General features: G+C 42.7%; 2 protein-coding genes across 6 annotated transcripts in view; one reads left to right on the top strand and one right to left on the bottom strand.

Moving 5' to 3' along the window:
• Nucleotides 1–4,207, top strand: part of LOC117778352 (netrin-G1-like) — a 59,773-nt gene extending 55,566 nt beyond the window's left edge. For all 4 annotated transcript variants that reach the window (XM_034613857.1, XM_034613856.1, XM_034613858.1 and 1 more), the window contains one exon: nucleotides 1,080–4,207. In XM_034613857.1, coding sequence (XP_034469748.1) covers nucleotides 1,080–1,318 — 239 coding nt within the window. In that variant the 3' untranslated portion in view covers nucleotides 1,319–4,207. The remainder of the gene's footprint in view (nucleotides 1–1,079) is intronic.
• Nucleotides 4,208–13,827: 9,620 nt separating this feature from the next.
• The window catches only part of LOC117778351 (guanine nucleotide exchange factor VAV3-like), a 47,641-nt gene continuing 36,969 nt past the window's right edge, over nucleotides 13,828–24,499 (bottom strand). The window contains exons 24-27 of one of the 2 annotated variants that reach the window (XM_034613855.1): nucleotides 23,211–23,298; nucleotides 21,785–21,914; nucleotides 16,120–16,268; nucleotides 13,828–14,658 (exon numbers count right to left, since the gene is read on the bottom strand). In XM_034613855.1, the coding sequence (XP_034469746.1) occupies nucleotides 14,617–14,658; nucleotides 16,120–16,268; nucleotides 21,785–21,914; nucleotides 23,211–23,298 (409 nt within the window). In that variant the 3' untranslated portion in view covers nucleotides 13,828–14,616. The remainder of the gene's footprint in view (nucleotides 14,659–16,119; nucleotides 16,269–21,784; nucleotides 21,915–23,210; nucleotides 23,299–24,499) is intronic. The other variant, XM_034613854.1, reaches the window with a different exon arrangement.

The raw sequence follows: 24,499 nt of genomic DNA, 5'->3' as shown, positions 1-24,499 counted from the left end.
TTCCATTTAAAGCACATAACAGCAGCTTTATCTGTGTGAAGAGGGCGGAGATATTATGAAGTTAACTCAATCCCGATGCCTTTTTAATCAGTTTTGGCAGCGGCGATGATTATTTGTTGAGTTTATTCTGACGCATGAGCCACATTACTCAAAACCCAAAATGTGATTACTATTTATGCAGGGAGCGATATCCAATTACACTGAAATCTCTTGGCAAATATTACCTCTTCCAGGATTTCACCTCTGCCAGCGGAGAGGCTTCCTGGGATAATTGAGTCGTGGGTTTTTGTCTGGAAATGTGAATATTAGCTTATGTAGTCCTAATCAGTCCATATCAAAACAAAGAAATGTTCCGCGGACGCCGGAGCAGTGCGGTTCAGGACATTACATCCTTTTCTGCCAACAGTGTTGTATTGTTTGTTTGTAATGTTAACCGCAGAGAAGAAAATAACAGCAATTGGCGAATAACCTGGAAACGCACATTTGCATATCAAAAGGTAGAGTTGGTGGAGCCAGGCTTCCATCCCACGTCTTCCCCTCTCTCTGCTCTTTGAGCGTCGTCCTGCCAGAGGGGAAGCACATTTTAATACCGCCGTCCTGAAGCGAGGGGCTGTTAATACTCTGGCATCCTTTGATTCACTTATCAATAATTTCACCTCATCACCGCCATTGGTTTTGTTTGCTCTTTTTGTTTTGCCAGCATTGTTTGCTCCTGTGGTGCTCCCCTCAAAATATCCGTAAAATCCATAAAGGTGTCTGTCTGTGTTCCTTTGTCATAAACAGTCACTCAGGGAAAGGGCATCCGCGGGCTGTGGGCTGTTTTCATACAGTACATGTGCCCTGGTTGTTTGTCTCCTCTTCCTCTCTGCCCTCCTTCACCAAAGTCCTTGGCTTCGCCCTCCCAAATGTGTCAGCTGAGCTCTAAGGACGCAGAGCGATGCAGACAGGAGCAGAAGAGGCAGCTTGTGCCCCATGAACCTGCCTGTTGATGTTCTCTGCCGCCCTATCGCTGAGTGATCTATTAATCACCCCCCCCCCCCCACCCTGTCTCCCCTGCCCTTTTTGCTTTGTCTCTGCAGCTCGAGTGTGTGACAACGCGATGCTGCGCTGTCAGAACGGCGGCACGTGCCACCACCATCAGCGGTGCCATTGTTCCCCCGGCTTCACGGGCGTCCTGTGCGAGAGAGCTCGCTGCCAGGGCCCCGGGGAGTGTGATGACCAATTGTCTGGACGGGCCACGTTCCATCATCCACTGATCGGCTGCCACGTCGCTCTCACCGCCATACTTCTCCCACTAGTGATTGTTTCCCTTTGCTGAGGGACCTGACGGGCCTCCCATCCTCAACCAAACCCTAAGACCACATGTGATGAGACTGAACTCTCAACATTAAGGACATAAAGGACAAGAGACGTGTGAGCAACGTGCTCGGCATAAGCAACTCTTTCGTATGCCCACAGTTGCGGGTGTCGGTGTTACCAACAGGTCGAGCACTGATCTGTTGTGCTGAACGATAGAAGGATCCGTGAAAGGCTTGGAGGAGTCACCGCTGTCTTTCACTGTCACAGAGGAAACGGTCGGAGGCCTCACTTTGTGGTTATGTCATCGGCTGGTGAATCTCATTAGAGGCGGACGGGAGACTCACACTCTGAGAGCAAACTGTACAAAACTAGACACGATTTCTAAGTATCATCTGAAGTGATTAAAAAATAATAGTGGACGGGGACATCTTAAAACATCTTGCCTCGCTGCCGCCTTCCTTACTTGCCGTCTTCTCTGTTCTCCCTCCCTCCCCCGCTCCTTCCTCCCTCCCTCCTCACCTCCTGCCTCCTCACTTCCTCCCTCCTGTGCTTTGGTGACTCTGGTGATTTTAATTTGCTGAAGGGTGTCAGTTGTTTTTTGCGAAATGCTGCACATGTATTATTATCAAGCCCCTTGACAAAATACCAATGTAGTACTTTTTTCTTTCTCAGAAGCTTTGTAGTCATGCTTGAGCTCACCTGTACGGGAAAAAAAAAAAAAAAAAAAAGTTGTAACATACTGTAACTGTATTTAATTTTTGTATAAAAACAGATATTTTCATGACTACGCAAAGCGAAAAGATGTATTACTTGTTTTCTATTGCTGCCGACCTGTCCTAGATGTGGACTATGAGTGCGTATAAGGAGTTTGGTTGTATCGTTTCTTTGCTTGTGTGGCACGTGGCTCTCCCCAAAATGAGAGCTGCTGTCAAAACTATGTTTACATACACACGTACACAATACACTTCCACCAAAGGGAAAAAAGAAAAAAACATGTCTGTGTCTTGTTGTTGAACAGTAGTAAATTTTATTATGTAGTGACATGACGTTGGAGAAAAGATGTGCTGGAGTGAAACCGTGTATTGTTTGCAGATAGGTACAAGCCAATGACAACAGCTGAATGTCATTTTAAAGGATTTTATTTTGAAATGCTAATCTTTGACCAACTCACTGGAGCACCAGTTGCCGGTAACGATATATATCAGTAGACAAATAACTGGGTGGATGAAAACATGTGCTGTAATCCCTCCTTCTCGTGCTCGTGCAACGTGGAGGATGCGGCAGAATCTCAAGCCAAAATCTCATTAGCTTTATGTGAATTTAACAAGAGGGGGGAAAAATGGAGATTGCACGGCTGTCTCGGAGGTTGTCCAGCTCAAATCTGTAATCAGATCTAATCCCTGAATCAAATGGGAAGAGGGGAAGGTTCTCCGAGCTGGTTGAGGTTGAAAGCCCGCGTCCTGCTGCGGGAGCCTCCGCCAGGCGACACGTTCACAAAATGAGCTTTAATTCACGGAGGATCAGTGATTAGAAATGAAGTCGCATCCCACTGGGTGACATATTGAGCACTGAGACCAATTTCATTTGAGAGATTAATTTTCCTCCCGAGGTTGTCATGAAACTCCTAATTGTGTTAGAGTCTACTGTAAGTGCCTCTCATTAAACGACACTGTCAATGAAAAGAGTGGCGAATGCCTTTTTTGAGAGAGACTCCTGCCTTGGAAACGAGCTTCAGGACGAAGAGGAGGTTTTTAAAATGGACAAACACGCTGCGGATGTTTATTCATTCAGCAAAAAAGATATTCATGCAGCTCGTGGTCAGCGTAAATCTGGAGGAGAAAATGCAAGAAACTGCTACATTAATTTAATTTGGAAAATAAATCAACAACCTCAGTAAATCCTTGACGATCACAGCTTCGTAGTAATGACAAGGATAATGGATTCTACACACTTTAAACTTGTGTGTGATAATAGTGATAGTTCAGAGTATGGAGGGGGTTCCTCTTTGAAAACCTTTTGAAAAACAAAAGAACAAGAGCACAATTGATTGAAACTTTGTTTATGTGCTCACAAATGTTAGCATGTCCAGCTAACTGAGTGTGACCTTCAAGGCTAAGGAACATTCCAGTGCAGCAGTACACAATAGCATAATCACTGTAGCCTTTTCCTTGTGTGTAAAGCTACTTCTGGCTCCCCACAGAGAAACGCCCTATTACACGATACAAACAATAAAGCTTCGTGCATCTTGCTTGTCCAAGTACGTAGAGCGAGTGCAAATCGGCGACAGAGGGTTAAAGTGTGAGGTCGTGTACGTGTACTTCTCATACTTCTAAGCTAGTGCTACACTGAAATAGAAAAGAAAGAAAGACTCTTCTACATTGGCCCTTAATTAAAATAATACAGTTAGAAAAACAAGTTATTTCATTATCAACCAGCTAATGTAACCTTAGCTTAAATAGCTCGCTGGCTGCAACTCATGAGCTGTTTTCGTACAGACGGTCCATGGCTGGAAATGAGAAGTTTGCTTCAGTCCATCTCAGCATGAAATCAAGGACTCAAGACTTTTAATGGTAAATTTGTCCAGCGGTTATCGTGATCTACTAACGGTAACTAAGGAGACAGGGTTTGGGGAAAGGTCAAGTATCTCTTAAAACTTAGGGATGCGACTAAAACTGACGAATCACTTTGCTTTTACCCGAATAACAGTTACAGTTGTACCACCTACTGTGATTTAATAGTTCTGTTCAAGGCTTCTCTCTCTGCAGAATGCGAAGTGGCTCACCTGAGACTGTTTGCGGTGACGGTTGGCGAAAGGTTTTTTATAGCACTGTTTTGGGGCCAGAGTGTTCGTGTATGAAGGACAATTACCTTTATGACATGTTAGTGCAATAAAATTGGTGTTTTATGATACTTGCTCCTGGCTTTGGGCTGTATATTGCTAATAGGACAAAAAGTTTCAAGTTTAAATTCACGTCTGCTGCACTTTAATGCAGATTATGGCAGAAAAAGGTTGATGAAGAAGATGTTAAGAACATGTCTGCTTACACAGGGAGTATTTAACTTTCCCATTTCCTTCACCAGAACTAGAGACAGAAAGAGAAAAGATATATTGGTATAGAACAAATTCAAGAACACCTTTTCCAATACAAATAAAAATGCCGATAATTAGACCTACATCTGGCTGCTGTTGAAGAGTTTATGATAATTGCATTTTGGTACATATGAGCCTTTTTTGTCAGTGGTCAGAATTTCCTGCACAAAGTAAGACCTGAGGATTTTGCTCATGAGTTATTTCCTCCGCTGCTCCGTGTTACACCAGCGCCTTGCCCTTCCTCCTTTCATTTCCAAGACTCAGAAGGGGGTATTCGCAGGACATTTTTAGACGCGAGCAGTCTTTGTGTTCTACCTCCGTCAGCACCGGTGGCACCAACAGAAAGTTACATAACATCAGACGAGGGGTATTCAGTATCCAGCAAAGAGGAGGCTCAGCAACATGACTGGAGCACTCAGCTTATTAGCAATCCAATATCCATATGCAGCTCACCAGTGACACTCTTTGAAAAGGCCCAGCCACGGAACTCAAAGCACAACTTGATGGCACTCGGGGGCAGAAAGCTAAACTTTCCTGTCAGTCAATGTTAAGCCATAGAACTGCAGTGCTGTAAAACGAGCATTGCCATATAGAAACCATTTAAATATTAATAAAGCTAAAGCTAAAAATGGTGACACAAAATCTGGTTCATATTTGCTCCCTCGGCTGTTTTCATATCAAGGGTTGTACAGAAAGAACTCGTCCTATTTAAATCTTGAATTTTAGGTTTGTTTTCTCAACAGCTGAGAATCTAAGATGGAAGTCGTCCTTATGCTTTTCACGAGCCAAATTTAGTTCGGTTGTTTGTAACAATCAGTCGGCTGGCTCAACTGTCACTGTAACAAAAGAAATGAGACTACATGTGTGGCTCCATATGGAGAGTCGCAGTTTCCAAAAAGACCTCTTTCCTTTGAGCAGCAGCCCTGTTCTCGTGGAGCGACGGCTGCCTGCTGTCTGACAACGGAAGCGATCTTGTTTACTTGTTTGCTTGTCAGTTTCCAGAAAGTTTCACTGCAAGAAATATATATCCCCCATTTGAAGAAAAAGTTACAGCCGGCACAGAATTCAATTTAATTGGTGTGTGTACTTAAAACAGTTGAATAGCGAAGGTACTTCTGAACAGATATATTGCCATGTTGGATTGAATTTAAACATTTTATTAATACTTTATATATTATACATAAGTTTATCCATCGATACATTATAGAGCTTATCCTTTGAGGGTCGCAGGGGGCACTGGAGCCGATCTGGAGTAAACCCTGTTCAGTTCACCAGTGAATCACAACGTACAGAGACAAACAACCATTCACACTCACACCAATGGACAATTTAGAGTCTCCAATTAACTCAACTCCCTGGACTGTCTTGAACTGTGGGAGAACCTGGAGAAAACCCACTCAGACACGGGGAGAACATAGAAAGTTAATTGCAAATACAGTATGTTTTCTATTTATCACTAAAAGATTAAATAAAAATTACAGATATGAATAGAAATATTTGCAATAATGCTGGTTTTGGGAGAGAGGTATTCAATTTGTATTCGATAAGTGTTCTTTGGAGGAGTAAAAACCAGGTTGCACATGATATAAGAGGCACAAACGCATTCCAAGTGGCACCTCGTGTGTTTTTATGTGCGCAATACATATGCAGCCGAGCACACTGACTCGCCCACATCTATAGGACCTTTCTGCTGCCTCCATCCTAATCAATTTTTCAGCTCCAGCGGTACAAATTGTATCGGCTCCATTTATGTGGCAACACATCAGGAATGGCACTTATGGAGGGGCGGGAGAAGCATGCCATCTGTGGCTTTATCAAACTCCTATTCACATCCCTGACATCGCAAGGACAGCTGGTGGGTGGTTCGCCGGCTTGGCACACAGAGCACTCTGGAATCAATAGATAGCATAATGGAAAAATCCTTGTCCCCACTGCTCTTACAAAAAAAAACGAGACCTGACTACACGGGAGGCAATGCTTCCACCCTGCCCTCGTCCATTAGCTCAAGAAACACGAGAAAAACTGTTCTAATCATATCAGGTACAAGTCGCCTATTTCTGAGGACTCCTAATCGGAACTTTAGTGGGATCCGATGGAGTCGTTCTAGGTGTCAAATATAGTGCAGACGATTGCAGGGGGGAAAAATATGGAATTAAAAATATATATGTGAAACGCGGAGGCAGCTCAGAGCAGGGTAGTTGAGATTCTGGCACTAAACGAAAGCTATAAAAAAGAAATCTGCTTTCTTGTCACGGCCACAAACCAATCTGATGCCCCCTCATTTCAATACAATCTAGGGCAGCAATCGGCCCCTCAGCTACAGATGGTAATCCTATTCAGTGTCACACATGATCACAGCTCTTGTCTATTTTTGCTCAATGCCAAATCCAGCACTTTTGGCCTTCAGTGCCACACCTAAATTGCAAATCAGCCTCGGCTGGGATTGGCGGTGCAAGCCCAGCCACCACCCCACCCCCCCCAGAACCCCGACCGACACCCTGTTGAAGAAATTATTTATGTATCGAACCGACGCCGTCCATAAATAAAAGATACCATTCACAATCTGTTCCACAGTTTCCAGGAGCTTGGAAGAAAATGGTTTATCCTCTTTTTTTTTCATTTTTTCATTTGCTTGGAGGGATGTGGGGGGGTTTATGTTGGTCCCCGGAGTTTCATCACAAACACCTCGGAATGGGGGAAAGAAAAATAACATACCTGTAGAATGTGTAAAATATTATCACTTCTTCCCAAATGCATGTAGACTGCCATCAATTTCTAGATGGAATATGTCCTAGAAATCACACCTGGGCCAATTCAAACTATTATTTCTCTTCCAAAAATGCAGGGAAACCAGAGAGGATATTGTTTTATTTCAGTTTGTTGATATGCACTTTACAGTTTTATAGAGTGAAATGTAAAGGGAGGGGATAAGGTGAGCTAAAGCCATGAGGTGTATTGAGTAAATACACAAATGCAAAGGTTTTTAAGCTGTAGGCACGGCTGTGGGATGCATGTAAATGGGAGTGTTAATAATTCAAATTCAAATCAAAAGGTGCAGTATTTTGCACTTTGGGAGTCTTTTACCTCTGTTCATAGCACGAAACCAGCGGATTTACCAAAACGAAAAATACTATAAGAAGAAATACATCCGCCAAAATTATGTTTTCACCCTTGTCTGTCTGTTTGTTTGTTTGTTTGTTTGTAAGCACGATTACACAAACACGACCAAACCGATTCCCACAAAACTTGGTGGAACGATGTGGAATGGGTCAAGAAGGAATCCATTAAACTTTGGTGTCTATTCAAACTATTGTCTATTCATTTTCGCTTTCTTTAACATTACAAGATTTTCCCCAGTTGTTTCTGTGACATGAATGAGACTTCGGCCTCTACCCTGACACAGGCCGTGTGACATGATGTCTGTTTGTGGTGCTCAGAACCGTTGAAGAATTCAGGTCAACTCCCCTCAGCCGTTCGACGCAGCTCGCACACAATGAATACATCACAGGGACAGAGGACGTTGTCACGGTACAGATGTGCTCTGCTTTGCGGAGGGAATTGGACACAATGGCTGCTTTTCTGAAGAGCTGGTGCAACGGAGGTAAAGTGAACGGTGGTGAATCCTAATGTGTTGATTCACATTAGCCCCCACACATCAACATGCCACCACTGTGCAGACACACACACAGGATGTTGATAACAACCTGTTTTGATGCACGTCACATGGAGCCGCAGGGTGTTGCCCTTTTACTGCAGCAGAATCCATAAGAAAATCATAAGGAATAATAAGTCCTGTGCTGGATAATCCACAGAAATATCAAAGCTATGTGAAAACAAAACTGCAACTATCAGAGAGGCTGGATATCTAAGCCCAAAAAACTGAGATTTTAAGAATAAAGACAAATTATAACCGAAATAAAGTTGCAACATTACGAGAATAAAGCTCATTTTGCAGGAAGAATATCAGGAGATCGGTCTGTTGCCTGGTTAAAATGACGTATAAGGAGCATCTTGTTACTTTAGAAGTAACGAAACACTTAATATTTTGACTAATCAGCACCAAAATAATTTAAGTATCAGGACTTGAAAAGATTGTGGAAGAAAGTGTGTCTATACTCTGGAGAAAGATCTGAACAGACTTGAAGGAAATTGCCTCTTTAGTGGAAGAGGAAATGTTTGGAGGTGGGCGTCAGTGAGGCTCTCGTTGGTTACATCTGATGTTCAATGAGGTTTTGTAGTTTCACAATGAGATCGGTTCAAAATTCAGAAAGGACTCAAACTCTGGCAAGCATCTGTTGTCATTGCTGCTTATTTCCCTTTATTGAAGATTATGACAAATTATGTATTGTTTATTTGGTTGAACTAACCCTAACCCTGCATGTAAACTTTTTGGAATCTGCTGTTATTGCTGCCGATCTGTGTTATCTAGCAACATCATCTTAATTGTTATTCTAACCCAAACGAGTTTTGACTGTGACGCTAGTTAACACAGAGACTTTTGGAAGAAAAAGAGGCACAGGTGGCAGTCGTGGCCCAAAATCCAAAAACAAGGAGCTGCTAAACAGAAGCAATTAGAGAGGAAACAGAGTCACAGTCAGAGAGACAGACTGGCAAGGACACGAGGAGAGTTCCTTTAAAGACAAAGGGCACACGGAAAAGAGAGAGATTCAAGTTACAGTGGGGAGAAGCTTTCATCACTAAAACCTGCCATCGCTCCCTGAAGGGAAGAGGCAGCAGTAAACACGAGCCCCTCCTCTGTTTGGCAGACATGGAGGAAGGGGACCGGTGAAGAGGAGGGAGACAGAGGGGGAGTAAGAAGGAGCAGAAGGGGTGAGAGACCGGCAGGTCCTGCCAAAGAGGCCCCTATGACGAGCAGCGTCACCTCGTTAAACCTGTCCCCGGGAGTCACAGGCAGATGCTCTGCTTCTTCTATGATAATGGCTGACCTGCGAAGTAGCTGCCGGCGTCACGCTCCTCTGAGCAAAAAGCTTCCACTTCTGACTCAGCACTCTCACAAGCAGCTTGTTGCACCGTAGGTTTTAATGCAGGCCTGGTTGTATTATAATAGTTTGTTATCAAATGTAAAAGAAAATGCTTTTCCCGCTGTTATGGTCGTCGTAAGTGTGTGTTGGGCTCCTCTGCTCCGCCGCGCTGCATGTGGCCATCAGATAGATTCATGAAATTATGTCTTAAGACCTTTTAAAAGATTCTCCCCAGCCCTGCGCAAATTGGCATTAAGGATATGAAAGTGTTTCCCATTAATGCACATTTATTCACAGTTCTACATTTAGGGGACCCACCGCTGTCGAGCATCAAAGCTCAGTCAGCGCACGGAGCCATGAGTCAAGAGGAAGTAACGAGGGGGGGGGGGGGGGGGGGGGGGAGAGAGAGAGAGAGAGAGAGAGAGAGAGAGCAGTGGTTCTATGGGGATTAGCTCATTTAGACTGCTTTGATCTGTGATATCTTAATTGCTGGGTAGCACTGATGGAGTCCTCACAGAGACTGAGCCGCACCACGCAGGGCGAGGAGGGAGGGTGGTCGTGTCCTCGCCTCCTCTTCCTCGCTCCTTCCTTGACTTGATAAACTCGTCTCGGCTCTTGGACTTAATGGGTTTATTGTAGTTTCCTGAATTGTGATGCAGTGTCACTCAACGTACCCTGAAACACTTTAAATCATTTAGATAGTACACAAACTTGCTGGCTATTCTCAGTGTGGACATCATGCCGGAGACACAGAAGAGGACACTGTTGGATGAAACGAAGAAGAGGAAAAGAGAAAGTGCCCGAGTAAGAAACATATCGGAACATACTTCAGTCATTGACGAGAGATAAAAGAGGCCGAAGGATGCAGGACAGACGCCGACCTGGTGTTGTTGTTATTATTGGAATGGAAGTTTCAATAGAGGTTTAACTGGCAAGTTAATCTAACAAGCTCATAAATGTTAATCATCCAACAACTGCAATATTTCAGTCTGGATCGACCTGATGACATCTGTAAAGTTAGCAACGGAGCCTAAAACTAACTAACCTGTTTTCCAACAAGTTCTTTTAACTAAACGAGATAAGACGCAACCTTTCCTCTCGGTTCTATCAGCTAATTGAGCTTTAAAGATCTTCAGTGAAAAACGAACTTGTGTCTATTTAAGTTAGAATTTTCGTTCCTGGTCCTTGAACTTAATTTCCAGCATTTTCAGCTCTCCTCTCATTCACCAACTCTTACATCATTGTATCTCGGCAATCGTCATTCCCGTTTTACTAATCAGTTTTTTGGGATGCTCCTTTTGAAGTATCTTTGCCATCTCAAAAATCGTGTGTGGTGTTTGTCTATATTTTTTTAATTAGCTCTCCCCGAGAGTTTAGGAAAGACAGTGGAAGATTTCCCTCATCATCGATGGTAACTTTTTCCACTGATGTAACCACTGTGCCACTTCTGTCTTTTCTTTCTGAATGTACTATAACCACACTGTTTAAATATTACTGTGTTTTTCAGGTTTTGAACAGCAGTAAACTCAGGTAGTTTTAAGGTTTATGAGTAAATAATAGTGTTTTTCTCACTTTCTTCTGAAACAGAATCGTAGGGAGATAAAGGCACAGATCATTTTAATCAACAGTTTCTTTATGTATTACCTGTTTGGTGGAGTCACTCTTACTAAAGCAAAATCCTGACTATATGTCATCGAGGCCATTAAATAATATCTTCAACATTGGTTCCTGTTAGCGATCCAGATATCTACACACCTCCTTCCTTCCATGGCAGCTTTTTACGCACCTCGTCTGAATACAGAGAAACTCTGCAGCTGTAGTTTCGTGATTTTTCTAAAGAGGTTGATGGTCACAAGTCGGCAGCTGAATATAAATCTTGCAGATAAAGTCTTTCGCGGAGTCGAGCCCTTCCGAGAGGAACCGGGGAGCTCACCGTATTTGAGGGCCGCTTCAGTTTTTTGCTAAATCCCTGTTTAACCCCCGATACGGGGATCCGCGGGGACTGACGGGCAAAGACCAGGGGTTAAGGAGATCATTCAGACAGATGAAGGTGATGCATGGCTTCCTTTTCTCTCTCTGTCTGCCTTTTGTGTCTTTCACATGCACACACACACATTCCCTCACTCACTATCCTCCTGCTCGCCGTGCTTTATCTACTCCACGCAACCTTGTACACCCATTTCTCTCTCTCTCTCTCTCTCTGGCTGCTCCCCAACTCCTCCATCATTGCTACTCATCTCCCCGGCTAAGACAGGAACAGGCAGATTAAGGAGAGGAAGAGTATTAGGGGAGCCATTCTTTCTGCCTCCCTGTGACGGGCGGGTTACTGTTGGCGCAGCCGAGCCCTCCCTCTGCTGCGCTTGGTCATTAGAGAGGCTGCAGAGCGGTGGGGGGGAGGAGGGAGCCTGAGGGAGTGTTTACATTACAAGAATACTGATATTGTGAGGCTCTGGTGTGTAAATGCATTCTCAGGTTTGATTGTGCATTCCAGCTGAGTCAAAATCCATCGGGTACAAAAGGAAATAAATCCAAAACAAGATGATGATGAAGATGAAGATGAAAATCGAGAAATTATTGTTTAAATTAACTATTTGCACGATCCCAAGGGTTAAATCCCTTTAACCCAGCGAAGTTTAAAGTTAAAACTAGTGGTCCGTGCTAATGGTGACCATCACGACACAAACTGAAAATGAATGACAGACAGAATTATGGATTTTACGCACTGGCTGGTAAAATTGTGGATAAATTTACGTGCCGCTGCCTCACTGTGACTTTAGCTTGACGCGCAACAAATGAACAAATTCAACATTAATTCACATTAAATCTCAGTGTAAGTTGTAAAGTTCAGATGTTATTCTTTATCGTTGAATGAGATACGACATCTTTGGAAAAGATGCATGCAGAAAAACCACAGATCTGTCATGCAATCATGTTTTTACTTCTTCAAACATGTTCGTATGTGTCTTGGATTAAAGGATCAAACAGGGTGAGGACAAGGGGCTTGTTTCATAAACAAGTCAGCATCATGTTTCACAAATGGCGGCCGCCTGCAACACGGAGATAAATGTTTAGTCCTAAACGTTTCTCAAGCTTCAATCATAGGTATGGTTTTAATTGAATTAGTGGAATGTGTCAAAACTAAGGTAAGAGGAATGACCTCGTGTTGCAAGTAGTAGCACGGCTGGTGAAATTTGGGTGAAACGAGCCCAGTCCAGTGATGTAAATGAAGAAATAAAGCAAAGACCTTCATTAGGTTCACACTTTCCTGTTTTCAGGTCTCTCTCTTTCTCTTTTGAGCACAGCCCGTTCTCCACCGCACCTCCTCAACTGTGATGCCTTTGTTCCTGCTATTCAACATTTGTCTGAAAGCGGTAAAATGGCCCCATCAAATTTCAAAAGTACAATTCAAAGAGGATCCTTTTATTAAATGCTGATGTCACACACGGGATTAGTGGGGTGTTAAGGCGGGCGGGGGGGGGGGGACGGCATCAGTTGACGCCCTTGTGCTACCTTGCACTACAGTGAACAGCTGTTACATCACCCTTGAATCATTCACTCTGAAACAAAAAGAAAAAGAAAATCTGTGGGGTGTAGAAGGTCTCTCTGGTTTCCACAGTGAATGACCTGCAGCTTCCACAATCCAGCCCACACACGCTCTTTAAGCTGATGACATTTGATGATGCCGCACGTCTGCAGCCAAGCAGAAGAACCTTTACTGCTGTAAATGTGAGCATCTCCAAACATTATCTTTCCTTCTTTTCACAATTCAACATATTCAGTTGTGTGAGGCCATTTGTAATTTTGGTTGGTTTTGGCTTAAAGGGGTATTTTTATATTTTACTCGCTTTAGATGACAAGATCGATGCCACATGTCCATCCAGGTATGAAAAATACACTGTGTATAAAGCCAAAGAGTCTTGATCGCCCCCTAGTGGCTGGCTGCTGTAGAGGGCAGAGAACCCGCCTCCTTGTGAGGTGGGAGGGAATGTCAAAAGTCTAAACATACGTATTTAGTTTGGTTTTAATTAGTTATTTGACACTAAAAGACGAGAGAAAGCTCATGATTGACAGCTGAGATCTCCTGATCGCCATGGTGCAGACTCTGGCTCCAAATTATGTCGGTGGTGCAAGATGGCAGCCATTTTGTCCAGGGTATTTTGGCTTCATTTCTGGATAGTAGGAGCAAAGTGAAGATGCATCGTCCATCTTTATTTACAGTCTAGGTATGAAGCTTCAGTCAGAGACTGGTTAGCTTAGCATACACATGTCTCTCCTGATAATCCTCAAATGTAACAAAACCTGCACCTTGTACCTTTTAAGTGCATTTTCCAATATGTCAAACTACTGCTGTAAATCTAGATTTACAATTAACAATTAAAAGGTAAAGCAGTTTTTTAAATTAAAGCAATTTGTGGCCTTATGAAGGCAGAGCTAAAAGATGAGATGGACATTCAGAAAAACACTGTGATCGAAAAGAAAGTATAACAGAAAAGGGACAAAAGCTACTTTGCTTCCAGACAAGTTTTCCTGTCATGATGGGATTGAATCACTTCGAACTCCACTAGAAAAACACATTTAAAGGACAATCCTTCGTGCTGTGGTGCTGAAATCGCTCCATCCTCTGGGTCAAATCACGTTCCAGCGATTCCATTTAAATAAGTTTATGTCAGTCCAGTGATTTCAAACGTTAAAAATAAAATTAGTCTTTGATAGAAAGTCGAGCCGGTGCTCCAACAGCAGCCAACGCTCTTCGGCTCCTGCTTTTCAATCTGGTGGAGAACCTGGGCGACGCCTTGTCAGCAGGATCCGTGTTCCACTTGGGCGACTGAGCCTTTCTGGTATCGAAACATGATGACAGTGAGGGCAAGTCTCACACCAGCCGATGGAGTCATCAATAATAAGACAAGGTGAATGGATAGGGAGACGGGGGGGGGGGGGGGGGGGGTTATCTGTGTACAGCACATGCACTTCCCGGTGGACCACGGGGGCAGACAGCACCACGGAGAGGCGAGACACGGAGTGACGCTCCCGGAATCTGTGATTTGACATCTGCTCTGTGTGAGAGTCTGTCAGAGGGCATGAGGAAGCGTTTTCTAGGGCACCGCCGCTTTCTCTTAAGTCCGAGTCTCTGGGCTTTTATCAAAGAGATCTGACTTGCGGGGCACAGAGAGAGTGGATGAGCAGCTCGGCGCCTGGCGGAGGCGGTCAGCTTTGAACGGACACGGAAGAAGTGTCACTCAGAAGTCAGTCCTCTTCTTCCACGTAGGTGGAGGGAAACCAGCCCACCTGAGAAGCAGCAGAACAGGAACACGTCAGACGGCAGCACTGAACCAGACAGGAAATACATTTTTATGTGCTGTTTGTATTTTTTTTTTACCAGCTTTCTCCTCATTTTGAAAGTTCCAATGAATTTTAATTACTTTGTTAATTAGTGTTTTTGTTAAGGTAAGCCTAAAATAACTTCAGCTTTCCATTAAACTCAATGGAAGTATGCGGTATGACTCAAAGAAGGAGCCATTAAATTTTGGTGCGGATCCAGATAAGGGGGTGGATCCAGGAATTGTGAGGTTTTTTCAACATTTTGTATGTTTTCCAGATAAATAATTCATGGATCTTGATGAAAAAAGACATATTTAGGCAACTGATATCTAAGACGGTGTGAAATCTGGTGCAGCTTGACTTTCTCTTGCAGCCGACACACGGTGCTAAGAGTGTAATTACATATTCAGGGACGATGTCTGAAAGAAAGAATCAGACGGCCACAAACAATCTCTTGCAAGTTTAATCCGTTCACTCGAGTCAGAAACAGTAGCAGAGACCGACAGCTATCCTGGAATCTCTGTCATCTACCAATACCCTCTAGACATTCTTTCCACATGACAGCCCTGTGAACTTATGAACTCTTTTCCCTCAGACTTATACAACACTCATGAAAGGGTTGATAGCATATCAAACTGTGAGCCGAGCGCCACCTCTTCCCACTCTGCCGAGATCAAACCACTGTGTAACGGCGAGATCCCTAACCAGCTTCCCACCAACAAGGTTTTCTATCATGTCCAACAGCTCTACTGCTCCAGCTCCATCCAAGAACCCAAATATCAGACATTTGTATACACAACAAATTACTGATTTGAAATAGTATATTATAAATAGCCCCAAGAAGAAACCTCCGCCAAGGAGGTTGTGTTTTAAACCGCGTTTGTTTGTTTCTTAGTTAGCGGGATTACTCAGAAACTACCAGAGGGATTATCACAAAACAGAAGGATGCAGGGGGGGTCAGGGAAGCACTCATTCAATTTAGCAAATTTGACATTTTGTTTGATTTCTCAGAAACCAATTTATGGCTCTTGATGAAAAAAATCTGGCATGTTTAGGGGACTGCATTTTGTATATTTCCTCGATTTCCCAGAGAAGAAAATCATGGATCATGAAATTTTTTTTTTATTTAGGTATATTTAGGAGACTGCTATATGTGAACGGTTGCAATTTGATGCAGCTTAATTGGGACTGTTGGGCCTGAGCACTCTACTGAGTAGCATTTTCAAGTTAAAATGGTTTCCCTTCAAGAAATAAGAAAATATAAACTGATTATTAGAACCAACAAACCAGAGAATAATATACAATACAGTAATTTTAATGTAGGAAGTGGTAACTGTCTGATCTATTGGATGTGTTATAATACTGCAAAAACCAAGGTAAAGGTGAAATAAACTGTGGGCTATTGACAGGATCCTCGAGCAGACCCACCTTGCCGCCCATCTCTCCCTTCCACCACCCACTGGTCATCTTGGTGTAGATCTTGATAATGTCTCCCTGCAGCAGTGAGAGCTCCCGTGTGTCTCTGGAGCAGAAGTCGTAGCGTGCCACTGCAACACCCACCACCCTGGGGGAAAACACTGAGACAGAGAGAGAGCACTTTTATTGGAGGCCATTGACACTAAATTTCACAAATATTCCAAGGATGCTCTAAGAGGTGCAGAGTTATTTAGGAAAGTAGTTTAGAGTAACTCGAGGCCCCACCCCCGAAAGGAAAAGAACTAAACAAAGTCTCACTCAGGAAGTGCAGTTACAAATCTGTCACTAGATCGCCAAGTAATATATGTCAGTTGAGCTCAATCAGCTTATCTACCTTTAATATACCGTGGTATTTATGTATTACTCGTGTTGTTTGTACAAGGTTTAAACTGGTGTGAAATAAAATTCTCACAGGAATAATTAATAATAAAATCTAGAGCCCGAACAATGTGGGTGTAGAGCCCATATATATTTATTTAAACAAAAAATGGCAATGATTGTGTTATAGTCTAACCATATACTTTATTATAAATGACTGTAAAGGAAAACACAAATACGTATTCTTGAATTGAGAAGATAAAAAAATATGATACATATAATGATAAATGAAAAGATAACGCAAATAAAACCAAATGTATTCAAGTTTAATTAAGAAATGAATGAGAATTATTTATGTAAAAGTTAAAATCCACAACTTTCTGCATTGTACCTCCTGTAAAATGAAACGCTGATATCTGCATTTTTATTGGCTAATCGATAAATTGGTCGAGCTCGAATAAAATCAGCCTCGACTCATGAGTCTGAGTCAAGTGTATAAGTGAGACACAGACTCAGAGATGGGAGAATAAACCAGACTTTACAGAGGAGAGCTCATGTGGCCGCCCAGCGCACAGCAGCGATGAGAGGGTCATGGGTAATTGTGGTCATGTGTTGTTTATATTAAATGTTCATGTTCAGCTCAGCTGCACGCACTGCGTCACCACTTATCAGGTCCCTACACAAGCAAGTCAGTGCTCATATTACATGTGAACACCAATGTGCACATAGGCTGGTTTTCTGTGGACCTTTCTGATGACACATGAAAGTAATTCATCTCCTCCCTCATGCACACACAAACACGTCCAACCGACTCAGATGCTGGAGCCAACAGATAGGATGCGTATATTCATGCACTCATGCAGCTCCGTGCACACAGAGAGACACATTAACAAATTCATCTAAATAGATTATTATGCTGCCGTTAAGTCGTGTCAGCATAATGAGAAAATGTTAAAACCCTCAAGTTACTCCAGCACGGAAGCATTTATTTATAATTACAGTGTGGTCACTGCCTTTGCTAACCTTGTAGTCACAACTTATAAATGGAAACCTCGATTCAATTACCTATATTTCACTTTATTATGTATTATTAACGAGTGAAACCAAACAAGCTAAAGGCTTTGCCCCCTTTTAGTTAGGTTAACAGCGTTATTGTTGGATTTCAGTGAAATGAAAATGCCAGTAGGTGGTTTCACAGCTCTCAGCCTCAGATTAGTTGACAATTCTGCAGTTCATTTTTTTTTTTTCAGGTGAATTTTCTTCCAAAAGTAAAATTTGGATGTGGTTGTTTCTTCCCCCCCGCCCAAATAAAAATGCGTACGGTTCGTGCGATGGTACATAAAAGCGTCATCATTAGACTACATTATTTAACAGAGACGGGGGGGAAACCTGGAAACGTGGACACGCAGCGAGGGAGAGACAAAGAGAGAGTAGAAAAGCTGTACCTGTACCTGACCAGAAAGGCGAGGAGGAGGGAGGAACAAAGCTGCAGCTGCCAGGAGGAACTACAGAGAAACGAGGCAAGTAATGGGGGGGGGGGGGGGGGGGGGGGTTGGTTCAGGCCGTAGTGGGAGCGAAGAGAGAACATAGGCAAAGTAAACACGAGTTTGACAGAAAGAGAGGGTAGAAGAGGGAGAGAGGGGGCGCGAGAGAGAGAGGGAGGGAGAAGGGGAAGGAAAAGTTGGCAAAGTTAAAGAAAAGGCAAGGGCGGGGGGGGAGAGACGAGTCAGAGAGGGAACAACAGTGAAATAATCGGATCATTTGTCATTTTACTTACACAAATACACAAATTCTTACTTAACACTGACACAAAAACAACCTGTGTGCTAATGTGCGTAATTTAATCTGGGCTTTTTTAATGGTTTGAACTACATTTCTGTAGCAGGGCTGCAAAATGAATCGTATTAAAATCATGATATGTGACCTTAATTCAATTAGAAAACAATTCAGCTGTGTTACCAATGGCGACGCAGCGTTAGCCCACATGATGCAGAGCGTAGCAGAGATTCAGCAGTGAAACGTAGCGAGTTGAGATAGCACCGAAAGAGGAGTGTCAAAGAGAAATAAAAACAAAAGAAACACAACTGATAACGGGAGAGAATTGTGATAGAACTTATAGGCAAGAAAATTGTGGTTATCATTGTTTTTTCCAGAATCGTGCCGCCCTATAGTGGAATGCTCGAGCAAATACGTTAGGAGAACGGCCTCTCCTGTTTGAACAAGGCCTATGGATGAAGAACCTATAGACGGCACTAGAGTCGCCAAGAAATTCGAGGCTCCACATTCAGCATCTTATTAATTTCCTTTACTCAGCTGCTGTTTCTCCAATTCTCTCCGATCCGGTTCAACAGTGCCCCCAGCAGCCTGACCCCAGCCCCATTTAACACCTTCCGGATGAACTGGAACGCAACAGCTTATTACCCAACGTCAATTTCCAACCTCACTAATGTGTTTTTGGCTGAATGGGAGCAAACACCCGCAGCCATGTCTTCCCAGAACAGTGGAGCTGTGACAGCCGTGGGTAAGACATGGGTGTCCACATATTTTTGGCCTGTGAGTGAAGCTTCTACAACCTCTCCAGGTCATGATGATGTTTAAGACCTGGGGAGTCAAGGCGGCGGCGTGGGGCTGAGGATGCATCCGAGCAACAGCACGGCGCCTGAACAAAGGTATCGGCTGGAAATCCACATCTCAGAGCCAACGACTTCTGCTCCCATGTGAAAAACCATCTGAGCCGACACTCACACAGAGAAAACCAGCTCCCATCAACACAACAATATGGTTCCATGGCCTCTTCCTCTCCCCTGCAGCGATAAGTGACTGCAGGCCGATAAGCTGCTATAGTGCACACACACACACAACTATTCACATACCTGCAGAAAATATATACACATATATATAAACACACCATCATAAACTGGCACGAGGAGAATCATGAAAAAATATGTGTCTAATAAATCCTCTAATACTCCCAGATCACGTTGTGATTTTGAACCAATTTAATACGACAGATTCATGACAGCGTCAATACTTAACCGCAGATTGATCCCCCCCTCCCCCGACAGACGTAAAGAGATCTTTGGAATTATTCCGCGACTCTAATATTCAAACACACAGACAAGAAGCTCTCAGTCAGACTCAATTAAAGACGCTGGCTGGGGTTTTGGGAAACAAATTACTCCAGAGTTTTGACGGCTTTTCACTAGTTGTGTATCTTGTGATTGTTTGCCCAGCCTCGCCTTCTGTTTTCTTTTCGAGCACTGTCTGTTTTGAGATTCAAACCATTTCGCGTGTGTGTATTGTTTGGGAATGACATCTGTCTTAAAGCAGAGGCTGTTTACCAGGCGGCGAACGAGGTGCCCACACTAAGTCTTTCTATGGGGGTGGACGACTTAAGGCAATAATAATAATCTATCCCAGAATGCACTGAGGCAACGGCGGGTCTGTCAAGGCTTTCTCACAGAGGGAAGCGCCGTGAATGGCAGAGATGCACAAAAACACCTCTTGCAGAGCTTTGAAGCCTGATGCGCTGGGAGACTGACGCTGCCAAAGGAGGCAGGGGGACAAGGATGTAGCAGAATTTTACATCCGAACAGATACAAAGGGCTAACTTTGACTTTGTTCCCCACGTTCGTCTGTTTGCCTCGGCTGCCGGTGCAGCGGCTGCGGTTGTTTACACCTACACCTCTCTTTCAGTTAAGACAGTTTACCTCCAGCTGCTTCCTGCTCTTTTACATCAGATCATATTTGCAAACTTTTTCCCTCTTTTTTTGGGGGGGGGGAAACAGGCGCAGTCCCTCAGTTGGACCAGAGGTATCCCTCAGGTGTGTGTCAGCAGGCGGCTGTCACACAGTTTTCCCCGCTGCCAGCCCAAGTGAAATGTCATGTCCTGTCAGGAAGATTGTGAAGCCATCTCGGAGCTGAGCAGCGTGCGGAGTGTGACGTTTGGAGTAGCGGGCTCCTGGTGCTTGCCTGGGGCACTGGGCCCTAACTGGGACCTCTCTGCCAAGCCTGGTGAGATGCAGAGGATCTTTTCTATTTTTTTTCCCGCTCTTTTGTCTTTCGCTCTCCCTTTATCTCTGTTACCCCATACGTTCCCTTTATTCTCTGTGCCTCTCTTTATGCACATTTACACCTGACATTACCATTCTATTTGTATGGAGATATGGAAAAGCACAAAGGTGGAAATGCACAGAGAATGCACTGCAATCCCTAAAGTGATCAAATCGGATAGACTGCATTTGGAGGTGGTCATATATATGTATACAGACACACACACACACACACACACACACACACACACACACACACACACACACACACACACACACACACACACACACACACACACACACACACACACACACACGTATATATATATTGTGATTATTACATATAATTTGATTTGTATGTTTTTCTATAATTAATATAAATTATTTTCATCTTATTTTCTCAGAGGAGAAAAATGTACAGCGGCATCTAGAGTTCTATGACAGCAGGGCAACCTCCACGTGCTGATAAAGACCAAGTGATTTGACTGAAAGGTCCAGAGCAGCTTTATAAAAACACTGCTGAGGTTAAATGTACACAGGCAGTAATTAGATCTGACTATATAGAGGTATGATAGTTTGGAAAATATGCAAACTGAAGTCATCAGAGCAAGTCATGTCATATTTGGCATCTTAGGCCGTTGAACTAAACTGTAGTAAGTGTAATATGATATCCACACACAGTCCGACCAGGGTTTAGATCCCGTGTTATAAAGAGATGCGTGTGTATAAGTCTGAATGGAATAATAAATGTTGCTCTCTTGTGTAAATGACTAAAGAGGATCGACCAATCTGAACTGAAGAGGAAAGTCTCCTGAAGAAACTGCCGCCGTCTTCCACCCTGTGTTTTTCCGTAGGGTTTCATGACCGCTGCTATTTCTACCATGTCTCACATTGCGTCAGTTATCGAGACACACCCTTGTTTGTGTAATAACCAAGCAAATGCTGTATCAGTATGATTCTGTAACGTGACATTTTTGTACAGTCCTTCGAGGAGAGGGCGTGCAGTGCATTAGCCAGCCTGTTAAAACAAAATATTATCAGTGCGATACTGATTCCAGGAAACTGCTTTCGCCTTCATCTCTGTGTGATAACCTGGGAAAAGTAAGATTCCATCAACTGTTCTGGTTATATGGAGAAGATTTGAACGCTATTTCGACTGTAAACGTATCAAGATCTGATCTGAAGAGGAAGCATTTTTCTACCTGCTAGACAGACTGAGGGAAGCAGCCTGAATTTTAAAGACTCACCACTGTCAGCTTTGGTAACGGCCATGGGCATGATTCCATTGGTAAGTTCCCTATAGGGGACCTGTAGAGTGGTGTCGAGACTGCTGAAGCCCTCCTTCAGGGAGTGCTGCTGGTAGTGCTCCACTAAGTCCTGTGTAAAACAAGCACAATACACAGTTAAGTGAGTGTAAATCTAGATGGGTTTGTGTACACAGAAACGAAAGACATGTGGGAACGCTGGTGAGGGAGAGGTTGTTTGATTTTAACAATATAAAAGCAGTTAATACTGAGGAAGTGTTCCAGAGCAGGGCGACTAACCATTAATATATCTATCTGCACATTTGTAAGAGTATAGGTACTAAAAACACCCTGATGTTAACCACTGTCATTTAATACCACAAGACTAAATGTTAAAATTTACATTCTCTGCTCTTATTGCTGTGGTGTCCCACAAGGTTCTATTCTGGGTCCAGTCATTTTTTTCAATTTATGCTCCCATTAGGTCACATAATGCAAAGACACAATGGGTCCTATTATGCAGATGATATCCAGACATAAGGACCCATCCACCTAGATAATGTCAAGCCGGGTTCCCTATACAACACATTCTGCTTCTGCTTCTAACCTCATCAGGATTACATTTTTTACAATGAAGAGACATCTCCATAATATTTAAAAAATAATATGTTCTGTCTTTTTCGTTACCTGGGAAAATTATAATTTATGCTTTTATCTTTTATAGACTTCAAATCTTTGTACTTGTTCCTTCGTCAGTCAGGCCTACAACTAGTTCAGAATTCAGCTGCCAGGCTCTTAATGGGCTTCAAGATATGGGACCACATTACACCTGTTTTAGCGTTATTGCAGCGGCTCCCTTTACATTTTAGAGTTGATCTTAAACTTTTATCGCTCACTCTTGGCCACCTTGGACTGGCCCCAAAACATCCAAGCCCAAACGTGATCTTGGATCAGTTTGATCTCATTGTTCCCAAGGTCCAATTTTGTGCTGTTAAGACCTTCAAATTTAATTCTCCAATTTTACAATGCACTTTCTGTAGACTACATATCAGACTGGTATATGTGTAATATACTAATGTGGAGGATGCATGTGTGTGTATGCTTATACCGACATGTATATTTATGTCTTTGTGTAGATATGTATTTATATGATCAAATCTTTCAAATAGTTTTACTGGATGTTACTATTGTTTGACTTGTTTTATTTAAAAAATTTACATTATAGCTCTGCTCTGTCATAATAGGTATTCCTATTAATAGTAGTAGTAGTAGTAGTAGTAGGGTTTTGTATAAAACAAAAGTAAAATGTTCACTGGGGTTTATCTCAGGAGACTGATGTAAAAGTAGCGTAATGTCAAAATGATTATACTCATTAATGCAACAGCAGTTTATAGGGGCACAAAAATCCATAGGAAGTTAAAGCCCTTACCAGCACAGTCTTGAACAGCCGAGTCTCAGCAATGTAAAAGCAGCCGTCCTTGGTCAGAATCTTAATGTGCTTGATTTTATCGTTGAACCTGTGGAGGATGAATAAGACATGGGCTGCTAATCAACTATACATGGTTCCACATCAATCCAGTCTCCATGGTGAACCGTCACGAAGGTCTGTCTGCACTGACTGCCGGGTACCGTGCTGAGCGAAGCAACTCTGTTTAACAAGGGCTTTTCCCTGCAGTGGAAACCAGATTCCACAGCAATTCACTCACATCAGATAATAATGAAAAGCATCATAGGTGTCCCCGGTTTTACCTTGTAAGATCAGTTCATAATGCACATCAGTCACTGCCTTCCTTTATAGCTTGTCAACCCTGAGTTTAAGTAATATCCACAGTACTTGAGACCATTCTGACTGTAGACATGAAACAGTGCTTTTTCATTCTTAGATTTGAAACAGTCCTGAAGCTTTCCTGTATTTAGCAAGTTAGATAAGAAGTCAATCAAAAAACAGTAAAGCATCTTGTGACTTAGATTTCTCTAAAGTTTGACCTTTGTAAACTCTATGTAGAAATGTTCTCTTGTGTGGTAACAGCCGACATTCGACTTTTAAATCAAAACGGCTTAAAGCAAATATTTAAGCTCCTTAAAATCAATATCTAATCAAAAACAGCAACAGCTATGTTTGTAAAATAACAAATTTATTTTCATTAGATAAAACCTTCATGGTTTCTTTGACAAACATTCGACTGAATTAGATTTAAACTAAACTTCACAACAAGATCATGAATCATTCTCTGAGAAATCAATTAAAATGTTGAGAAATGCCTTGAAATCTGAAATTCAAATTCCTAGACCCCCCCACCCCGATCCGTATCCTGCAAAAAAATGAATTGGTTTGTCCCTGACTCATAAAACATCCTTCCACCAACTTCCGTGGTAATCCATTCAGTAGCTTTTGTGAAATCCTGCTAATAAACAAACAAATTCAGATGAAGACATAACCTCCACGGTGGAGGTAAAAACTGTAAATAAAACGTTATTGGCTGATGAGCATCAATTGGGGGTTAGAACACACTTAGCACAAATTCTACCTTCATGAAGGTCAGATTATAGATGGTGATTCAACTGTATGATAACTTTGGAGAATGTATTAAACTGTTTTAGACACTGAAGTACATTGGGTAAATAAACTAATAGAAACAGCTGAAGTACTGGAAACTATAACGTGGAGACACATGAAGTTTAGTTTTTCGACTCTAACGATTTGACTTTTTTTTTTAC

This window comes from Hippoglossus hippoglossus, chromosome 17, assembly GCF_009819705.1.
Source record: "Hippoglossus hippoglossus isolate fHipHip1 chromosome 17, fHipHip1.pri, whole genome shotgun sequence".
Lineage (NCBI taxonomy): Eukaryota > Metazoa > Chordata > Actinopteri > Pleuronectiformes > Pleuronectidae > Hippoglossus > Hippoglossus hippoglossus.
The sequence above is the reverse complement of the archived record's forward strand: the minus strand, read 5'-3'. Positions and strand labels throughout refer to the sequence as shown.